Source organism: Triturus cristatus, chromosome 7 (genome assembly GCF_964204655.1).
Source record: "Triturus cristatus chromosome 7, aTriCri1.1, whole genome shotgun sequence".
Taxonomy (NCBI): domain Eukaryota; kingdom Metazoa; phylum Chordata; class Amphibia; order Caudata; family Salamandridae; genus Triturus; species Triturus cristatus.
The window spans coordinates 1041546300-1041567779 of record NC_140590.1 but is presented as its reverse complement, the minus strand read 5'-3'; the positions used below and the strand labels follow the sequence as shown (position 1 = coordinate 1041567779).

Sequence of the window (21480 nt, the reverse complement as noted above, 5' to 3'; positions counted from 1 at the left end):
GGAGAAATAACTCACCCTTGACATGACCTTTCTTTTGATGGTTATTGGTCTGGCTTTCGAAAGCTGCCTCCCACAGACCATATAATGAGTTTTGGCAATGTTTGTATCAAGATCAATCTCGTACATAAATTTAAACAACAGGCCCACTAAGCCCCTGCGACCGTTTGCGGTACGAGAAAGCAATACCACATCATCTGCGTATAACAGGGACGGAACAAAGGAAGAATAAAACTTTAGGCATGCCCTTCCCATTTACTGCCAAAAAGTAATTCAAACCATAAATATATAGTAGAAATAAAAGAGGCACCATGACACAACCCTGCCTGACACCTCGAGGGAGGCAGAAGGAGTTCGTACATTCCCTATCCACACCATACCTAACAGAAGTAGCGATATCTATGTGAAGAGCCCACAGAAAATCAATTCATACCTAAGGCATTCCTAAATCAACCGGTAAGTTCCACAACTTTGACCTGTTAACCCAGTCAAAGGCGCTACTCAAGTCCATGTACACTAAATATATGGACCCTTTTTTAGCCCCAACATATTTCCATATCAGCAGATTGAGGTTTAAACATTGCTCCTGTGTGCCCCTACCCTCTCTAAACGGAACTAAGAATGCTATTGAGTTGGGCTCAGTCATCTATTCTTTTCAAGATTATTCTGCCCACCACTTTGATTATCAAGTTTAATAGGGAAATGGGTCTATAGCAACATGGATCAGGTACAATAGAAGCAACTCTCCAAGACCTAGGGATGCTGTTTATTGCATCTGCATTTACATTTTTTGTTAATAGAGGGATCCAAAAATGGATATTCACCTTGTAGAGGTCCATAGGGACCCCATCCAGCCAGGGTGCCTTATTAGAAGGGCTTGCCTGAATGGGAAAGTTTGCTTCCAACACCGCAAAGATAATACCTAATAGGACCTTTGGTACTGCCTCAATGCAATCCAAAGGTTTCACTGTTCCCATTGAATAAATCATTTTAAAATGTGTCACCCATTGTTCGGGGGTTATGTTTGTACCTAAATAATCGGACAGACTTAAAGACAACTGTTTCCCTTTAACTATCTCCTTAAATCCTTTTGCATCACCAGAATTACAGTATGTATCAGTCGATCCCAAGCTTCCTCTTTCATGGTTTGCTTCCTATGCCTAATTGCTGCCCGGACGATGGGAAAAGGAGAACAGAACCTCCCCCAAAACTTTGTGGGAGACTATCTTCAGAGATGAGGGTTTTCCACATACTCTCTTCACAGACAATGAAACATAGTTGACTTCCAGAGAGATGAGGAATTATTTAAGTGTGTGTGGGATAAAACATGTGTGCATGATTCTTTATAATCCATTGGCCAATGGGTTGGTCAAAAGAGCAAACTGTATGATTAAAGGAGCTATCCACCTGTTCAGTGAGCACGGTCTTTAGAATGTTTGGCATGCTATGTTATGATTTTCTTTTATTTACTTGAGTAGTGGAGATTCTACTGTTAGCCAGTTGTGCTGGCTGAGGGGAGAGGGGAGGGGTGAGTGGGGGGAACCACACTCGGGTTGCTTGTCTCCAATAAACGTATTTCATTATTGGATCTTGGAGTCCTGTGATTACAACATAACTCTTCTCATTCTATGCTCCAAGATGTCATTTGCCCTGGAAATTAAAAGGACAATAATGAGGACAATTGGCCAGTCATACTTTGAAAAGGGTAATGACATCTTAGGAGACAAATTATGAAATACATTTTCCCATCAACTTTTGGAAGGAATCTATTGATGAAAATGAGGGCTTCAAAAACTCATATTTGACTTTTAAAACATTTTCTTCCTTTATTTTTCATTAAATCACATGAATGGCCAACAGATTTTTCACTACTCTCATGTCACTGCTTCAGGGACAAATAAAATTCAAATGCATTCAAAATTATAATAGTATCTTTTGACCTTTCCATAAAGTGCAGTAATTCACTTTCAATACCATGATAGTTGATTTGTTATTTCCTGAAACAGGTGTTAAGCATAGTGCCTGGTGACAAAGACCATCTGCATTAGAGTGACATTTGTTACTCAAGTAGTGACTGGAAAATCGTGAAACACGTGTTGGCCATTCTTGGCATTTGATTTGTTTAGTTACTAGGTTGGGGAAACAACCTTTACAACGCAACTATTACATCGCACTACACTTACAACGCAGGCATTACAACGGAACATCCTTTACAACGCATGACACTACAACGCATACCATTACAACGCATACCATTACAACTCAGACACTACATCGCATGGCATTACAACGCATACCATTACAATGCATACCATTGGAGTTAGAATATTAATTTTTAACCCCTACACTATCCAACACTTACCCTACTGTTGCACCCCCTGGAGTTAGAATAGTAATTTTTAACCCCTACACTATCCAACACTTACCCTACTGTTGCACCCCCTGGAGTTAGAATAGTAATTTTTACCCCTATACTATCCAACACTTACCCTACTGTTGCACCCCCTGGAGTTAGAATAGCAATTTTTACCCCTATACTATCCAACACTTACCCTACTGTTGCACCCCCTGGAGTTAGAATAGTAATTTTTACCCCTATACTATCCAACACTTACCCTACTGTTGCACCCCCTGGAGTTAGAATAGTAATTTTTACCCCTATACTATCCAACACTTACCCTACTGTTGCACCCCCTGGAGTTAGAATAGTACTTTTTACCCCTATACTATCCAACACTTACCCTACTGTTGCACCCCCTGGAGTAAGAATAGTAATTTTTACCCCTATACTATCCAATACTTACCTTAAATGCAATTTAACATTATGCGTTGTAATGGTATGCGTTGTAAAGGTAGTATGCGATGTAATGGAATGCGTTGTAAAGGTAGTTTTTAAAAATGCGTTGTAGTGTCATGCGATGTAATGGAATGCGTTGTAGTGGATGTTGCATTGTAAAAATTGCGTTGTAAGTGCATGCGTTGTAAAAGTATGCGTTGTAACGTCATACATCCCTAGGTTGAGCATACCGAGTTGAAGAGTGTACGTCCGCCGGTCAGAAGAAGTGATGACTTACCCCAATGACAGAAAAGTAGTTGTTTGAGGGAGCAACATAACATAACATAGTCCTAAGCAAGCTCATGGAGGGATTTAAAACTGGCAGGTATTCAGTAAATAAGAGCGAGCACCAATAAATCTGCGTACTTCAAAGTCGGATTGATCCATGAGGGCACAATATTATGCTTGAGTGAAACTCACCTAATTGGTGAATAATGAGCATTTGAGGTTTTCAGCCTTGAACGTTTGTCAAAGCCAAGAAAAATGCATGCTTGTGGTGAATGCCATTAAAGATGTGTGTTTGTGGCAGTTCTTATACTTGTCTGTAGCCCTTGTTGTTCTCCTTTCAAAGACTGAGGAAATCCCTTTCTAGGATTGGAAGGAGAACAGAACACCCCCAAAAACTTTGAGGGGGTGATGAAGGAGGTTTCTTTTCACGGAGATAATTTTGTCCCTGTTTAGAAAATGTATGAAAAGAAAAGAAAATGTCTCGTAAAGAGGTGCTCTTTTTCACCAATGTTGAATAGTACCATGAACATATGGGAAATTTGTTTAAACAAAAAAACCAGGAGTCACATCAGTTTCCAATAGGCACACGCAGCATCCGTCAATTGGGGCAGTTTCCCATGTATGCTCATGGAAAGGTTTGTGAATTGCAAAATGTTATGAATCTGCACACATTCAGAAATGCAACTGGGCAGTGCAGATTATTTCTTTTTTCTTGAAACAAGGGGCATATTTACAAGCCCCTACTGCCACCATATTGTCACTTTTTTTGATGTTGTGGTGGCACCTTGGGCTTCACCTCATTTACAAGGCAGCGTTAAGCCACTTAACTCTGCCTTGTAAATAAGGCCTCCTTCACACGTTGTACTTAGCGGTAAAGGGGAGTGCAATGGGTTTTGCGGTGGGCGTTCTGCCGCAACACATATTGATTTTGACGCTGCCCCATATTCACAAGGGTGGCATAAATATGGAAATGTGGAGCTGTGCCAAAATTAAGACCAAAAGAAACTGGTCTTACCCTGGCGAAACGAGGAGAAATGCATTATTTCTCCTTATTTTTACTGTTTCTATGTGTGCTGCATTGTGCAGCACACATAGAAACAGCAAAATGCCATTGGTTGTTCATGTGCAGGAAGGTGTCCCTTCTTGCACATAAACAATCTTTAAAAAAAAATGACGAGTTGCAACTTTCATATGTGTGTGTGCATTCTGAATTCTTTTCCAGTCCAGGGAGGACCTGGCTTGGCAGTTCGGGCTGGACTGTTCCCATGAGGCACCAAGACTGATTTGCATATGGCTGGGTTCAAACTGGAACGGCATTGTGAGCAAAAAAACGATGGATTTAGGCCCAGATCTCTGTACTGGAGTGAATGTATGACATTGTTCTGCATTCTGTCCATCAATTGTTGTTTTTGCATTCTGCAGCACAAATAGAAATTTTAAAACGCCATTGGTGATTGTTTATGTGGAGGAAGGGACACCTTCCTGCACATTAACAGTCTTTCCCTGCAACGCAGGCACCCTTGCACAATGGTGCAAGAGTGCCTGCATTGGCGCTAGGCAGCTGCAATTAGTGCCAGCGCATGGTGAAATGCAGGGCTGCACAGTATTCTTGTAAAAAGTAGCGGAGCACTGCCTTAAGCCACCAAGGATAATGCCACGCCCGTCACTTCATTGTGAATATGCCCCCAAGTCTTTTATTCTGTGGGTGTAGATACACTGCACTTGAGTTCCAGTTTTATGTTTTGTTCCATATATTTAAATCCACGTCAAACCACAACAGAATTCGAAAATAGGAGAATGTTTAATTAATGATACACTTGTGAAGTTGTGCTAAGTTCACAACTTTGCACTTTGAAAAGGAGTAAAGTTTGACAACTTTACAAAACTTAGGCTGCCAGTGAAGATTTAGAACAAAATAATTTTTGGTGGCCATATTTCCTGTAAAATCGTTTTCTAATTAGGCATTTCCTGAACTTATGTTTTCAAAGTATTACAACTGTCTTGGTAAAATGCATGAGGTGGAAAGGGGAAACGTTTAAAAACTTCACAAACCTCTAACCTAAACAGTCCTTACCCTGCTCCCGATGTAGACCATTTACTCTCCAGCACTCAACACTGGAGAATTTTTCTCACTCAGAACTGCCATCTCCCAGAGCAGTTTGAACCACCTATTAAGCATCACCTCGCCAAGCCTCCACTACGCCCAATGGCCTTGTCAAATTCACACAGTTAATAATAATCCCTTAATGGACACTAACGTGTGTTCTTCAAAGTAAGTGTTGTAATCAACTTGTTCTGTTTCACATACCATCCTCCCCCGAAATAATGGTTCCTTTTACAGTCCACTCCTAAGTCAGTTTCTACTTTTTGATCAGCATTTTGGATTGTAGCAAAGAATCAATCAGAAACACAAAAAGAAAGAAATCCAAAAACCTATGGTGACTGCTGTAGCCTGGCATGACTTACCAGTCTTCGGATGTCCCTCTCACAGTCCCACTTGATTTTGCTGATGGCTTCTTGGTGAGACTGGTGCTCACTTCGCAAGTCCCCAGCCTTGAGTTTGTCCGCATGAGTGATTTGGGTGAGGGACTCATCCACTTGCTTCTTGGCCAGTTTCAGTTCTGTGATCTCCTGCAAGAGTTTAAGGCGCTCGGAGTCAAAGAGCCTCCTGGCCTCCTCGCGTGCCTCGGAGGTCAGGGCAGTCCTTACTTTATCGCTACTGCCATCCCTCAAGGCGTTGACCACCGACTTGAGGCGCTGGATCTCCGCCTCTTTGATCTTGCCTGTCCGCGCCATTTCCTGCTCGTGTTGCTTGATGAGGTTCTCCCTTACGGCCTGCAGCTCCTTCATCTTCTCCTCGTGCAGCTTGGCCCTCAGCTCAGTGACCAAGACCGTCTGCTTGTGTTGCTCCTGTTCCTTAATCCGCTTGGTTTCCTGATTTTTCTCCCTTTCCAGTTTAGTCACCTGTGAGATGGAAAGAAGCACACAGTTACCAGAAAGATTACATTTACATGAGTCTTCTAGTTCTGCACCAGCAGGGAAAACAATGGAAGGACACACATGATGAATTGTCTAAAATATGTTACTCATTAAATAAAAAAGGAGGAACTGAGGAGTAAACTTTGCAGAAATTAAACAGGGATCTATGAAAGGGAGTAAAATTGGAAGTTCCTGGTAGGGCTTTAGCTTATAAATCGAAGTGTGATTTTTACTAAACAAGATACAACACCTCTCCAAATCAGGTCTAAAATGTATTAATTTACATTCATGCTCCACAGAATGTATAGCAGCCATGAAAAACTGTAAAATGGGATAATATTGGCTCTCAGTTATAACTAAAACATATTTTTTTTTAACTAAAAAATGCACCAATGCAGGGACAACAGCTTGCCTGGCACAAAGCACACAATCGACAAGGTATGTCAATCGTTAGGGGTCAATGTAGCTCGTTCAGTGACTTTTGACTGATGGGACGCTGTGTGCCATAACATCCAATGTCCCTTGTAGGATTTGGTGGGTCGGCATTTGGATCAAAGGCGCAACGCATCATTACAGGCCCTTGTTTGCAAAGGATAAACTTGGCAGTCTGACTTGGCAGAAGCAAGTGCACTTGGCACGGCTACTGCCGCACTCCTGAAACGTTGTCTCTCTATTCCAGGCAAATGATAGCAATATACAGTGCAGCAGAGATGGTTAGCGTGGCCAATCTGAATGATATAAACAACCCGGGATAGTCTGAGTGAGCATTAAATTCTCTTCCTGCCTCTGCACCCTACTGGAACAGGCACAGGTCGGAAGATTAGATCCCCTTTCTTTTAAATCTGACTTGATCGGGTAAGTGCTGCTGTTCTCCATAAAGTGCCTAAGAGAGCCTCTCATTTCTGTGTCAGACACATCGGCGATTGAAATAACGCTACCATATTCTTTGTCCATACCGTAGCACCATCGGCTAACACATTTTATTTGATGTATCACATGTGGATCCATTTGCACAAAGGTTTTAACTAATTTCTTTCATATTATAATTTTATAGCATTTTGACCTTGCCCTCCCATCGTGTCCAACAGACATAGATTTGGTCTGTCTGTTTAGTACTGAACAGAATACTCTCATATCAACATTTTTCACTTTTTTGCTAGCTTACTGTATCTCAGATTTCCACAATCAGATACTACTGCCTCCTTTAGGCACATTTCTGCAAGAGTATCTATGTAGAAAGAGGGTAATTGACTTGTTCTCGTTAGTGAATGTGTGTGCGAGAAAACGTCAATGAGAAAAGTGTTACCATGGTCACGTGGGTTCAGCACCAAGGACAGCAGAAAAGGCCTCAGTTCATCACGGCCCAGTGGTCTCCAATCGTTAAATGCAAACACAATCGAACCACGGCCTCGTTGTCCCACCGGGACATCACGAGCACCGAGATCATCGTGCCTTCAAAAACAGGCGAAGTTGAGATGAATGGGCACATTGATGTTTTTAAATAGCAGTCCCGGGGGCTTTTCTTATTTAAAAAAAGGCTGAAAAGCAATGGCCAATAATCTTCAAGGAGGACAAAAAATACTCCGGGTGTCTATTGATTGAGGCACAGTAGCGGGTCCTGGTTTACAGTCGGAACGATTGGCTGATCGGAGCTTGAAAGAGGCCGTGACCTTGATTCATGGCCAGGCAGGGAGCGTCTTTTCAAGGAAAGAATCCGACAGCAGCAGAGCTGCAGCAGAGAGGCCTGGAGTGAAATGCAGAGGTTTCATTTCAGGCAGCAACTAAGAGAGGCTGAGATTCTTGCTGCAAAGTTAGTTACATACCATATGTAGTTTAAGATTGAAGGCCTCATTTACAAGCCCATTGCGCCGCAGTGGCGTCACTTTTTTAGACGCGCCGCTGGCTCAGTGCGCCTGCTCATATTTACCAAGCCACGTATAGGTACCCTGCGTGACTTTTCTTGGCCTTGTAAATATGTTCCCCTTTCACTCATTACTCTGTTGAGAGCGGCGCTCCGTTGGTGTTGCTGTGGGTGTTCCCACTCAACATCCATGGAACCTGACACATTCCCAGATTTGCATAGTGTTGTAAATCTGGGAGTGCGGCAGAATCCTACGCCTACCCAGGGGAAGCGTAGGGAGTGGTGCAACGAGGAGAAATACTTTTATTTCTCCTTGATTTCTGCTCTTTCCATGTGTGCTGCATCCTGCGGCACACATAGAAGGAGCAAAACACCATTAATGATTGTTTTTGTACAGGAAGGTGTCCCTCCCTGCACAAGAACTATCATCTCTGCAACGCGGGCACCCTTGCACCATGACGCAAGGGTGTCTGCGTTGGCGCATGACTGCTGCTTGTGCACCGGTGCAGGGAGAAGAGCAGGAATGCGCTTTACCTTATAGTTACGGCACATTTCTGCCCTCTTATTTTGACACACAGCCGTGCAGCAGGAAGACTTGCTGCGCTGCCGCACATCAAAATATAGTAAATAAGGCCCTGAATGTGAATATGGGATTTATGTATGGTGCTTATATGGCACAAGGAAGCCCTGTAGTTATGACCAGGGGGTAATTTATAGATACGATTTGGCATTATCACAATATGCAAGAAGCGTGTAGATTGTTTTAAGACTGGCACAAAACAATGCACCAAACACCAGAAAGGTATCTGTGCCCTTCAAAGTGTTAAGTTTGCACTTGATGTAGATTGACGGCAATTGAAATAACAACTACTGATGTCAATAGGGTGCCATTCAGCCTCCTCGTTTTTTGCAGTTTTACGTTTATCCTCAGAGCTATGAGACAAGATCTCAGCTTTTGGCTGAAAAAATAGAACTGACTGACAGTCTTGAACATGACGCGAGGCAGCTTTCCCGATATGCCAAAGCATGCCTTGATATTTATTTTAATTATAAAGTAGGATCTCGATTTGCAAGGGTGCTTTGCTGAACAATGCTGCAAGATGAATTACAAATATTTGGCCTCCTCAGATTAATGAAGGAGCTCTCTGGCAAGTATAAAAAGAAAAATATTGCCAGCGTACTGTGGGAGATAAAGAGACAGAAATTTTCAAAGTTGGATAAATAGATTTTGAATGGCTATTTGATAAGGTATTATATGCTACTAATTAATAGTTTAAATATAAATGAACTATGGGTTAGAGGCTTTATGAGATCACGTTTTTGTGGCACATAACCAGATTAGTAAGTAAATGCCTGCACTTTCTACAAGAAAAGAAATATGACCATTTTGGCCCAAAAATATCTAGACTTGTGCTTTTCGTGGCATCATGGCGTCATGAAGGGCAACGCAGCTAACAAATAAGTGAACTAATGATGAAAGTCATTAGAGTTGGCAAGACTGCTTCTGAACATATAAACAACAGTCTTACTACAAAGGAAGCAAAGCAGCGTGAATAGCCTCTTGACCTCTATGCTTACATCCTTACATACCTGCAGGCGCGGCCTGTACCGGTAAGACCAGTGGGGCGCGGGCGGGGAGGGGGGAAGTTGACAGATGACTAGATAGGTAAAAAATAAATAAAACCACCTACCTTGCGCTCACGGCATCACTGAGTCCGCGAAGCGGCGAGCGCAAGGTAAGTAGTTTTATTCATTTTTTTATTCAAGTTTATCTATCCCGCCGTCTGTCGACAAACACCCTGCCCCACCGCTCTTAGCTGTTTGGGCCATGCCTGCATACATCCACAACTCTTCCCTGAGTAGAACGGTGGCAACAGGAGTGGGATGACTGATATCTTCAACTAGCCAGTACCATTTTATGGCTCATTTTCACTCTCTTGATGAGGACTTGCACAATGGGATGGACTGAGGATGAGTTTGGAGTAATTCGACTGAAGTGTGAGGGGCTTGAAGAACTTGTACATACAGTGTGAGGTAGCAAGTGAAGACATGAACAGACAGTGGGAATGAGCTTGAGGCAAATAGAAAGATGGTGCGAGGTTGCTTGGACTAATAGACAGTGTGAGGTATCCTAGTTGTAAGAAATTGGGTTGCTGGTTGACTAGGGTGTGAGCCCTGGTCAAGCAGCAACCATAGTCCTTGTCAGGGTATGGAACAAGCAAACTCCAAATTAACCTGTGCTCCGCTCCTTGGTAGCTTGGCATAGAGCAGTCAGGCTTAACTCAGAGGCAATGTGTAAAGTATTTGCACACCTCAAACAGTAAAACACTGAAAACACACCACTAACACAAGCCCACCACAGATTTAGAGAAATAAAGCAATTTTTAATAACTATAACAAGACCAAAATGACAAAACCTAGTCAGTAGAACCAAAGTTATTGAAAGTTAAAGTTTTTAGGTCAAAATACCAAATAGCACAAAGCTCTAACTGTGGATATCTGATTGTCCCAGACCAGTACAAGAGTCGCAAGCTCAGGAGGACTGAAATGAAGCATGGGCCTGCTACAGGCCAGTTAGGCCCCCTGAACAAAGTACCTTAAGTTCTGGTTGCTGAGTGTTGAGAGGATCTGTGTCGAAAATGTGCCACACAGTCAAACCGATGAGTCGGTTCTGAGATGCGTTGAGACTGCGGAGCGAGGTATTGTTGTGTCATTGTTGAGGATCCCCCTCAACGGGGCTTGTGATGTGAAATCTGGCATCGGGGATGCAGCGGACAGTCGGGGCGATGCGTCGGTTCCAAGGAGATGCGAGGCTGTGATGCGACATTCAAGGTCGTCTATGAGGCAACGGTTGATGAGAGATGCAAGGGCCTGTGCTATGGATGCTCTATGCCTTCGGGGTGGTTCATCAGTTCTTGAGGACTGCAGAGGCGATGCAGGTCTTTCTAACGCACCCAATCCCCACAACAGCAGTGATGCGTCGGTTCTAATCAGAGTTTTCTCTATTACCCGGTTGCCTTTTTTGCTCCTTTTCCCACTGCTGCTGCCCCTATGGCCCCTAGCTTCCTGCGTGTTGCGGCTCCAACCTCCCAACTGCTCTCCCTCCCCTACTTAATGGCAGCCACTGTGCGACCACGTGCAGTGGGCGGGCCAAAGGCAAACCCGTCTACGCCCATCCGCGACCAGCGCCAGGGACCCTGGTCCTCAGACCCCCCCCCCACTGCTACGACTCAGCAACCCTCCATGCACTCAACCCCGGAAGAAACAACAACTGCCAACTGTCAACGCCGAACACCACCCAAGGCCAGTTCTCCTACCGACACTGCAGCCGCACCTTCACCCACCTCCGGACCCCGACAGCTGCCACCAAACCATCAGATGCCAGTGCACCCAAACCCCTGAGCTGCATCCTCCTCAACGTATGCTCCCTGCACAGACAGGCAGTAGAAATGTGAGACCTCCTCAACACCCTTGCTCCTGACGTCGCCTTCCTCACAGAGACCTGGACCAACAGCAGCTCTGCACCCCACATCGCAACCACCATCACCGACGGGTACAAGATCCAGAGGAAAGACCGCCCCAACCACTCTGGAGGTGGCCTCGCCATTGTACACAAAAGCTCCCTCTGACTCACAACCACCATCTCGATCGACCCCTTGCCCCCCATGGAACACATCCACTTTCAGATCAACACCAGAACGACTATACATAGAACTCTAGCCCACAGACCTCTCGGACCCCGGGCCCCGTTCACTAACACCATCGCCGACCTCATCGCACCCCAAGCCCTCACCTCCATGGACTGTGCACTGCTCGGAGACCTAAATTTCCACCTCAACAACCTCAGTGACCCCAACGCCACCGCCCTCCTGGACAACCACACCAACATCGACTGAAACAACTCATCACCACCCCCACCCACAAGGCAGGACACAGCCTCAACTCCATCTTCGCAGAAAGAAACAACATTCGCTTCAATCACACCACTCAGCCCCTCTGAACAGACCACCACTGCGTCCACTTTTCCTTCTCCAAACCCACTGCACACAAGCCTAAACATGCCCCATGCAGAAACTGGAGCAAGATCACCGAAGAGCACCTCAACGCCGCCCTCAGTTGCACTCGTCCACCCACCACGACCGGTGCCAACTCCGCAGCCAACGAACTCCACAAATGGATCACCGACTGCACAAACAAGCTCGCCCCTCTCCAGAACTCTGATAGACAACACACCACGAAAGCCACCGGCTTCACCACAGAACTCCGAGAATTCTTCAATCACAAGATCAGGACTCTCTGCGACAACTTCGACAAACAGAACCAATTCACCGACCCAACACCGGCCCCCAGCAACGCCAACCAGTCGACCATCACCGCCTTGACCCCTGTCACCACAGAAGACAACACAAACATCATGAGGAGCATACACTCCGGAGCTCCCACTGATCCCTGCCCGCCGCACATCTTCCACAGAGCTGCCTCCGCCATAGCACCTGAACTACGACATACAATCAACTGCACCCTTGAAACAGGCACTTTCCACGTCATCTGGAAATGCGCAGAAGTCAACCCCCTCCTCAAGAAGCACTCCGCAGACCCGACGGACCTCAAGAACTACAGACCCATCTCTCTCCTCCCTTTTGCTGCCAAAGTCACCAAGAAGATCCTCAGCAACCAGCTCACAAAATTCATAGAATACGATTCGATCCTCGACACTTCTCAATCGGATTCCGCAACAACCACAGCACCGAGACCGCCTTTCTAGCCGCCACGGACGACATCCACACGCTCCTCGACCAAGGCCACACAGCAGCACTCATTCTACTAGACCTCTAAACAGCCTTCAACACCGTCTTCCACCGCACACTAGCCACCAGACTCCACGACGCCAGCATACAGGAAACTGCCCTAGACTGGATCCGCTCCTTCCTCGCCGGTCGAACTCAAAGAATCAGACTCCCGCGCTTCCTCTCCGAACCCACAGAGATCAGATGTGGAGTACCCCAAGGATTCTCCCTCAGCCCTACGGTCTTCAACATCTACATGGCCCCACTTGCAACCATCATCAGAAAACACAGACTCAGCATTGTATCCTATGCTGACGATACCCAGCTGATCTTCTCCCTCACCAAGGAAGCCGACATCACCAGACCCAGTTTCCAGGAAGGTATGAAGGACGTTGCATCCTGGATGAGTAGCAGCTGCCTGAAGCTCAACTCAGAGTAACGGAATTCCTCGTCCTCTGATCCACCCCCTCCGGGTGGGACAACATCTGGTGGCCCCCTACCCTCGGCAACCCTCCCACACACACGGACCACGCCCACAACCTCGGCATCATACTTGACTCCTCCCTCACCATGAGCCAACAGATCAACGCCGTATCCTCCACGGGCTTCAACACCCTCCACATACTCTGCAAGACCTTAAAATAGATCACCCCCGAATCCAGAAAGACCATCACCCATGCACTCATAACCAGCAGACTGGACTACGGAAATGCCCTCTACGCCAGAATCAACAAATCTCTACTCCACAAACTCCAGACCATCCAGAATACCGCAGCCAGACTTGTCCTCAGCATCTCACGACAAAACCACATCACCCAGCACCTACGAGACCTCCACAGGCTCCCCGTCGAAAAAAGAGTGGCTTTCAAGCTGCTCACACATCCCTACAAGGCCCTCCACAACACCTGACCCCAATACCTCAACAAAAGAATCTCTTTCTACGCCCCCAATAGAAACCTCCTCTCCGCCGACCTTGCACTGGACGAAATCTCCCACATCCACAGGGGCAGAATGGGAGGGAGATCCTTCTTCTACCTCGCAGCCAAGACCTGGAATGAACTCCCCTCAGCATCAGATGACCCCCACACTGTAAGCATTTTAGAAAGAGCCTCAACATCTGGCTCTTCGGATGAGCTGGAGCTGCCCTAAATTCCCCCCTTTCCCCCAGCGCATTGAGACCCTCAATGGTGAGTAGTGCACTTTCCAAATCCCTGATTGATTGATTGATTGAGGGATGCACCGCTTAGCAGAGTAGATGCATCGGTTCTGCTGGGGAACACACTACTCAGCAGAGAAGATGCATCGGTTTTGTTGACAAGCACCTTGGGCCCACTTCCAAGGCTCCAGGACTGGGGTGGCACCACTTAGCAGGGTAGACTCACAGATAGCAGAGTTCAGGTGCAGGTGTAAGGTTGTTGGAAGCCTATTATATCCCTGAGGCTTAAGATCACGGAAATACTGTCTGAAGTAGCCTGAGGCACATAGACAGAGTAATGTTCTAGGTGTACATAAAGAGTCTTAGGTAGACTGGTCCACATGGATAGATATTGTGGGGAGCTTGGAGCACTTGGACAGGCTCTAAGGAGTTTGGGCTCATGGGTAGACAGTGTGTGTAGCTAGTGGCACATCCATAAATAGTGAGGTAGCTTGTGACCCATGGACAGTGTCATGTCCATCAAAAACATCAACTTGACATCAAAGGTGCTCGCTCCCACAGTAAGTATTCTATCCCATAGCACTGCAATGCCACACCTTCTGCAAGAAGTACAGCCCAACCAAAGAGTCAAAGCAGATCAACGTAAGCACTTGGATGTATATTTATAAGTTTTCACCCAATGCAATGCAGTGAATCGACACAACTTTCTGGATTGTGATGTGTTGCATGAAAAGGAGAAAGCAGAATGGTACTATATCTACTGGTTCTCTCTCCCCATGCGCTGGTGCACTCTAGGCTTGTGTCAAAACACACACAAGGGTGTGTGAATGTTGTCAATTATAGGTTTTGTACTTGATTGGTACACCCTCCAGTATGAAATACTATGCTTAGATGTAGTTTAACACTTGTTCTACTTTGTACGTGTGCTGTACAGTGAAGCACACATGCGAAGTGTGAGAAGTTGGCCTGGTATATGATGTTCACTAGTTAAAGTGACCACCTTGTACCATGCCAAGCAACCCTTATGGTGTGGTTGTAAGTCAACCTTTTCGGACTAGCTGCCCTAGTGGTAGCGTAGGCTAAGCAGTCTTTGAGGCTAAACTCGTTAAAGCGTGTTAAGCAGGCTGTTTTACCAAATGTAACCCCCTTTTATACCAATGAAAGGACACCACACAGATATATATTCAAAATATATATGTATTTATTTCTCAAAGTAACCCCTAGACTCTTTATGAGCACAGGAGCACAAATCGTTAAACAAGACAACGTTATAATAAACAGAAGTTGCACTTTATATGGATGGGCCCTGGTGGCCACTCAAACCATATACTAAAATGGTGGTATAAGTACCACGAACAGGAAAGGGAAAAGGCCTAGGGCCTCTAGAATCGCTGGGCCTACAAGGAGCTAACTTCAGTTAGTGACCAGGAGGTCCACGGGTTGCGTGTGCAGTGAGGAAAGTCACACGCGTGCTCCCATAGGTTTTCAATGGGTGCGTAAAAGTTAAAAAGCAACTGCAGAAAGGGTCTTCTGGGTGGACTACGATCTCAAGATTCGAAACACAGACACTAGAGATGATTCTCTATACTTGGGCACCAGAGTGCCAGCTTTACCTCACCCACAGGAAGCGGGTGCATAGGTCTCAAAGTGCGTCGGGTTTCTTCTATCGATTCAATGGCGCCTGATGACAAAGATGCTGCAGGCGGTCGGTCCAGAAGAGCTGCGTTGGATCCAAGAGTGGATCGGGGTTGTAGAAGACCTGAAAGCAGAGGGGGCAGTGTTCACAGTCACTAGCCAGTGACCGGCGTGGCACCAGGTAGGTACCAGGCGATGTCGGGTGCAAACAGGTGGTGAAGTGTAGCTTGTCTCCGCAGCCACGTGGTCCCTGAAGGTCAACGACGTCCAGGAGTCGAGTCACGAGCTGTCCCACGCAGGCTCTCGCTGTCGGCGGTGTCGGCGACTCGAAAGAAGCAAACAAGCCTTGGCAAAGGCAGGAGTCGTGGAAGTTCAAGAAAGCTGATTGTTCTGACCAGCAAGGTCAGAGGGGCTGCTCTATTGGAGAGCAGCTAGGGCCAGTCTGGAGCAACCAGACCAGCATCGTTGATTTCAAAATAGGTCGACAAAATGGCCACTAGCCAACGGGCCAGGGACCGGGCAGGCGCGTCGAGATGCAAAGTGCAGAGGGGCCCCATGCAGATCGTGGAGATGCTGGAGGGCTCACCTTTGGTGCAGATGCTGCTCGGGTGTTGGGCTTCTCAGGACCCAAAGCACATCTTGGAGGGAGCCTCTGTTGTTGCGCTTGCAGCTTGTCGTCGGTCTTTCAAGATGGCTGGCTCCACGTGTCTCGGTGCCTCCACGGGTTCCTTCTTTGCAGGGACTGTGCATCGGGCGGTGAGAGGTCTGGAGGTCCAGGTCTTGTCGGGCTCTGGGCTTGGGCTCCGGCAGGAGGCGGTAGCAAAGCAGATGTTCAAAAGCTGGTTGGTGCTTGCGTTAGCAAGATGGTCACTCCCTGACCATAGGGGAGATTTCCTTCAGTCCTCTGTGCAGCAGAGCGTCGAAGTTCCCGTCTTCTTCTTGTGGTTAAGTTGATTCCAGGATGTCTGAAGTCTTAGGACACAGCTCCTACCTTTAAGCGGATTCTAGGGGCCGGACTACCTGCTAGGTCCCTCCCTAAGGGTGGGACCAGGAAGGGGGGTGGTTACACCCCCAATCCTTTGTCCAGCTCGCCCCAGGTCCGGGGCTGGTGTGCCCCAGGACTGGTTTGAACTGGCATATGCACCGAGGCTCCTTGTGAGCCTCAGGCATGTCTCATTCCATTCAAGCCCTACCTGACCAATACACAAAATTCTGTCTGGGGTGGTGCTCGCACCTCCCCTGGCAGGAAACCCTTTGTCCACGTCTCCCAAGCTGGAAGGACTCCCAGCAGCAGGAGGGCAGACTTGTGTCTGTGGTGGCAGCATCCATTTTGTGGAGCTGAGGCTATGTCTGATTTTACCCGGGTTTCAGGTACTGTACATGTCGTGTCCCTCTAGAAGGGTGGAATGCTAACCCCGTCGCCAGAATTGGCGAGGGGTTAGTATTCCAATTCGTATGACACCTTACTCGACATGTTTTGATAAAGCCAAACCAAAGATAGCATTTAACCGCGAGGTTCATAATGCACTTAAGAGTATATGGTATGACGATATCTAGAAACGGTAGAAGGAAGTTGTTCCGACCACTGCAGACAGGCTCAGCTCATGCCAGAGCACCATCTCACATGGAACCAAGCACTCTGCCTTCAGGATTGTTAAGGCCTGCCATAGGAGTGACTTATAGGTTACCAGGTGTCCCATTTAAGGTTAGGTATAGGTATACTACACCTAAGTAAGAGGTGGTTACACCAACTTACCCCAGCCGAGTGATCAGCCAGTTGTGTCAAATTTGTTAGGCCAGGCCAGGGGTGGCATAATACATGCTTCAGCCCCTGGCAGGCCTTAGATACACCAATGCCCTGGGTACCTAGTGTACACTGGTACAGGGGCTCACAGGGTGATCCACTTCCAATTGGTTATGCACCTAGGGTGCATAGTGTAAATTTAGTTAGAGAGAACAGCAGGCTGGGGGTCTGATTAGCAGGCCCACAGCCTCAATATGTCAAACACCAGTGAAGCAAAAAGCAAAAATTTGGGGTGACCATAGGATAGCAGACCCTACTCTCCTACACAACCCCCCCCCCCAAACGCAGGGACATTAAACTAGCCTTGACCAGTCTCGTCTTCATGTCCTAAGTGGAAGTACCTGGAGAGACCAAAAGCATTCCCATGGTCTGTACCTGGCCGGTGCTCCACTGTAAAGTCCATACTCTGTAGGGAAATGGACCACCTAAGCAGTTTGGGGTTTTCACCCTTCATCTGATTTAGCCACAAGAGGGGCTTATGGTCGGTCTGAATCTTGAAGTGAGTGCCAAACAAGTATGGCCTCAGCTTCTTCAGGGCCCACACCACAGCAAAGGCCTCCCTCTCAATAGCTGACCAATTCTTCTCTCTGGGGGTCAACCTTCTGCTAATAAAAGCAATGGGTTGGTCTTGACCATCTACATTAAGTTGTGACAGCACAGCTCCCACACCCAACTCAGAAGCATCTGTTTGGACAATAAACTCTTTGGAGTAGTCAGGACTTTTCAGGATAGGTGCAGAGCACATGGCCTTCTTCAGGTCATCAAATGCCTTTTGACAGCTTACTGTCCACTGAACCTTTTTGGGCATCTTCTTGGATGTCAGATCATTAAGAGGAGTCACAATGGACCCATAGTTCTTAACAAACTTCCTGTAGTACCCAGTCAATCCCAAGAAAGCTCGAACTTGAGTCTGGGTGGTTGGAGGAGACCAGTCCTTGATGGATTGTATCTTACTCTCTAGTGGTTGAACTTGGCCTCCACCTACAAGGTGGCCCAAATACACAACCTTACTCTGCCCTATCTGGCACTTAGTAGCCTTGATAGTGAGGCCTGCCTTTTGCAGAGCCTCAAGTACCTTCTTCAGGTGGATCAGGTGATCCTCCCAGGTGGAGCTAAAGACATCAATGTCATCAAGATATGCTGCACAAAAGTCATCCAACCCAGTAAGGACTTGATTCACCAACCTTTGGAAGGTGGCAGGTGCATTCTTCAGACCAAAGGGCATCACCAAAAATTGATAATGCCCACCTGGGGTTGAGAATGCTGTTTTGGCCTTGGACTCCTCAGCTAATCTGATTTGCCAATAGCCAGCTGTTAAGTCAAATGTGCTCAAAAACTTAGCAGAAGCTAGTTTGTCTATGAGCTCATCTGCCCTTGGAATAGGATGTGCATCTGTCCTAGTGACAGCATTGAGTCCTCTGTATTCCACACAGAACCTCATCTCTCTCTTGCCATCTTTGGTGTGAGGTTTGGGGACCAGAACCACTGGGCTAGCCCAGGGGCTCTCTGAGGGTTCAATGACACCCAGTTCCAGCATTTTGTGTACCTCAGCCTTTATACAGTCCCTGACATGGTCAGGTTGTCTGTAAAGTTTGTTCTTTACAGGCAGACTGTCACCAGTGTCCACCACATGGGTACACCAGTCAGTTTGACTAGGTATCAAGGAGAACATATGTTGAAATGATTGTAGAACCTGTCTACATTCAATCTGCTGATGATCAGTGAGGTTGCCTCCAAGGGTCACTCCTTCAACTGAGCCATCTTCAGGGTTCTGAGACAACAAGTCTGGGAGAGGGTCACTCTCTTCCTCCTGTCCCTCATCTGTAGCCATGAGCAAGCCCATGTCTGCCCTGTCAACATATGCTTTTAACCACCTGTTAACATGGAGTACCCTGTGGGGACTCCTGGGAGTTCCTAGTTCCACCAAGTAGGTGACCTCTCCCTTCTTTTCCAGGATTGTATGGGGTCCAGACCATTTGTCTTGGAGTGCTGCTGGGGCCACTGGCTCCAACACCCATACCTTCTGTCCTGGCTGAAACTCAACCAAGACAGCCTTTTGGTCATGCAAAGCTTTCTGTAAGGCCTGGCTTGCCTCAAGGTTTTTGGATGCCTTCTCCATATACTCAGCCATCCTGGAGCGGAGACCAAGTACATAGTCCACTATGTCTTGTTTAGGCTTTTTGAGAGGTAACTCCCATCCTTCCTTCACTAAACACAGTGGGCCTCTCACAGGGTGCCCAAACAACAATTCAAAGGGGCTGTAACCAACTCCTTTTTGTGGGACCTCTCTGTAAGCAAACAGAAGGCAGGGCAGAAGGATGTCCCATCTTCGCCTGAGCTTTTCAGGTAATCCTTTGATCATACCCTTTAGGGTCTTGTTGAATCTCTCAACAAGCCCATTGCATTGTGGGTGATAAGGAGTGGTGAACTTGTAGTTGACACCACATTCCTTCCACATAGCTGTCAAGTATCCTGACATGAAGTTGGTACCTCTGTCAGAAACCACCTCCTTAGGAAACCCCACTCTGGAGAATACTCCTAGCAGGGCCCTGGCCACAACAGGTGCTGTAGTGGTCCTAAGGGGAATTGCCTCTGGATACCTGGTGGCATGATCCACTACCACCAGTATAAATCTGTGCCCGGATGCAGTGGGAGGATCCATGGGACCCACTATATCTATTCCCACTCTTTCAAAGGGGACCCCCACCACAGGTAGTGGTATTAGGGGGGCCTTTGTTGTGCCACCTGATTTGCCACTGGCTTGGCAGGTCACACAGGAGCGACAAAACTCCTTTGTATCTTCATTCATGTGAGGCCAGTGAAAGTGAGGGACAAGCCTGTCCCAAGTCTTGTTCTGGCCTAAGTGTCCTGCTAGAGGAATATCATGGGCCAAGGTAAGAAGGAGGCCCCTAAATTGCAGAGGTATAACCAACCTCCTGGTTGCACCAGGTTTGGGTCTCTAGCCTCTGAATAAAGGAGCCCATCGTCCCAATACACTTTATGGGTACCTTGAGCATTCCCAGCAGCCTCAGCAGCAGCCAGCTGTCTGAGGGGTTCAAGAGATGAACAGGTTAACTGAGCCTGCCCCAAGTCAGCCCTGGAAGGTCCCCCTGTCCCCAAAAACTCAACCTGATCAGGTTCAAGCTCTTCAGGGACAGTTCCTTCAGGGTCCTCGAGATCATCTTCCTGGGAAGGCTGATCATCACTTTGAGGCAGGGGGGAAGGCACAGCCTTTACCCTCCTGTTCTTCTTCTTGGTAGGTGCTTGGTCCATTGTTCCAGGATCCAAGACCTGTGGTTCAGTAAGGCACTTTTTGGCCTGTGACCTGGTCACAGCAAGGACATGTGGTGATATACCTAACATCTCTGCATGTGTCCTGTACTCCACTTCTGACCATAGAGAACTCTCTAGGTCATTGCCCAACAAACATTCTACTGGGAGGTCTGCACTAACCACAACCCTTTTGAGGCCAGTTACCCCTCCCCATGAGAAGTTAACAACTGCCACACTATGTGAAGTAGTGGCATTGCTGGCATTGGTCACCAGGTAATTCTCACCTGGTATGTACTGTCCAGGATCCACAAAGCCTGGTGTCACCATAGTGACACTGGCACATGTGTCCCTGTAGGCTTGAGCCACTTTTTCATTAATTAAAGGAGTCTGTCTGTACTTGCCCAGGTTACTGGGGCTCACAGTCAGGGACAAATCTATGTCCCCATCACAGATCAAGACTGCCTGTGTCAGGGTTCGGTCTAAGTCAGAATCTCCTTCAGTTCCCATAGTGATTCCCACTACACCCTTTGTCTGGGGACCAACACTGCTAACAGTAGTACTGGGAGCAGGTGCCTTAGGGGCAACAGTGTTGGGGGCTCCACCCTTCTTACAATCACTAGTCCAGTGAGTTGTATTCTTGCAAAATTTGCACCAGGGTTTCTTTGGACCTTCTTTCTTCTTCCCTTTAGGCTGGGACCCTCCCTCGTTAGTACTAGTTTGGGGCCCTGTTGAAGACTTCTGGTCTTTAGATTTCTGATCTCCACCCTTCTGGTCTGTTTTCTTCTGATCACCCCCATAGGCCCTGGTTCTGGTTCTTTTGCTTAACCCTGGTTCTGACCCATTTGTCTGCCTTATTTCCCAATTCTTGGGGAGAGGTCAGATCTGAGTCAACCAAGTGTTGATGCAGTTGCTGGTTCTGACAGT

At 47.0% G+C, this 21480-nt stretch overlaps 1 protein-coding gene across 2 annotated transcripts in view; it reads right to left on the bottom strand.

Moving 5' to 3' along the window:
* The window catches only part of JAKMIP2 (janus kinase and microtubule interacting protein 2), a 354418-nt gene that overhangs the window by 147768 nt on the left and 185170 nt on the right, over positions 1 to 21480 (bottom strand). For both annotated transcript variants that reach the window (XM_085618096.1, XM_085618097.1), the window contains exon 4: positions 5528 to 6025. In XM_085618096.1, coding sequence (XP_085474222.1) covers positions 5528 to 6025 — 498 coding nt within the window. The remainder of the gene's footprint in view (positions 1 to 5527; positions 6026 to 21480) is intronic.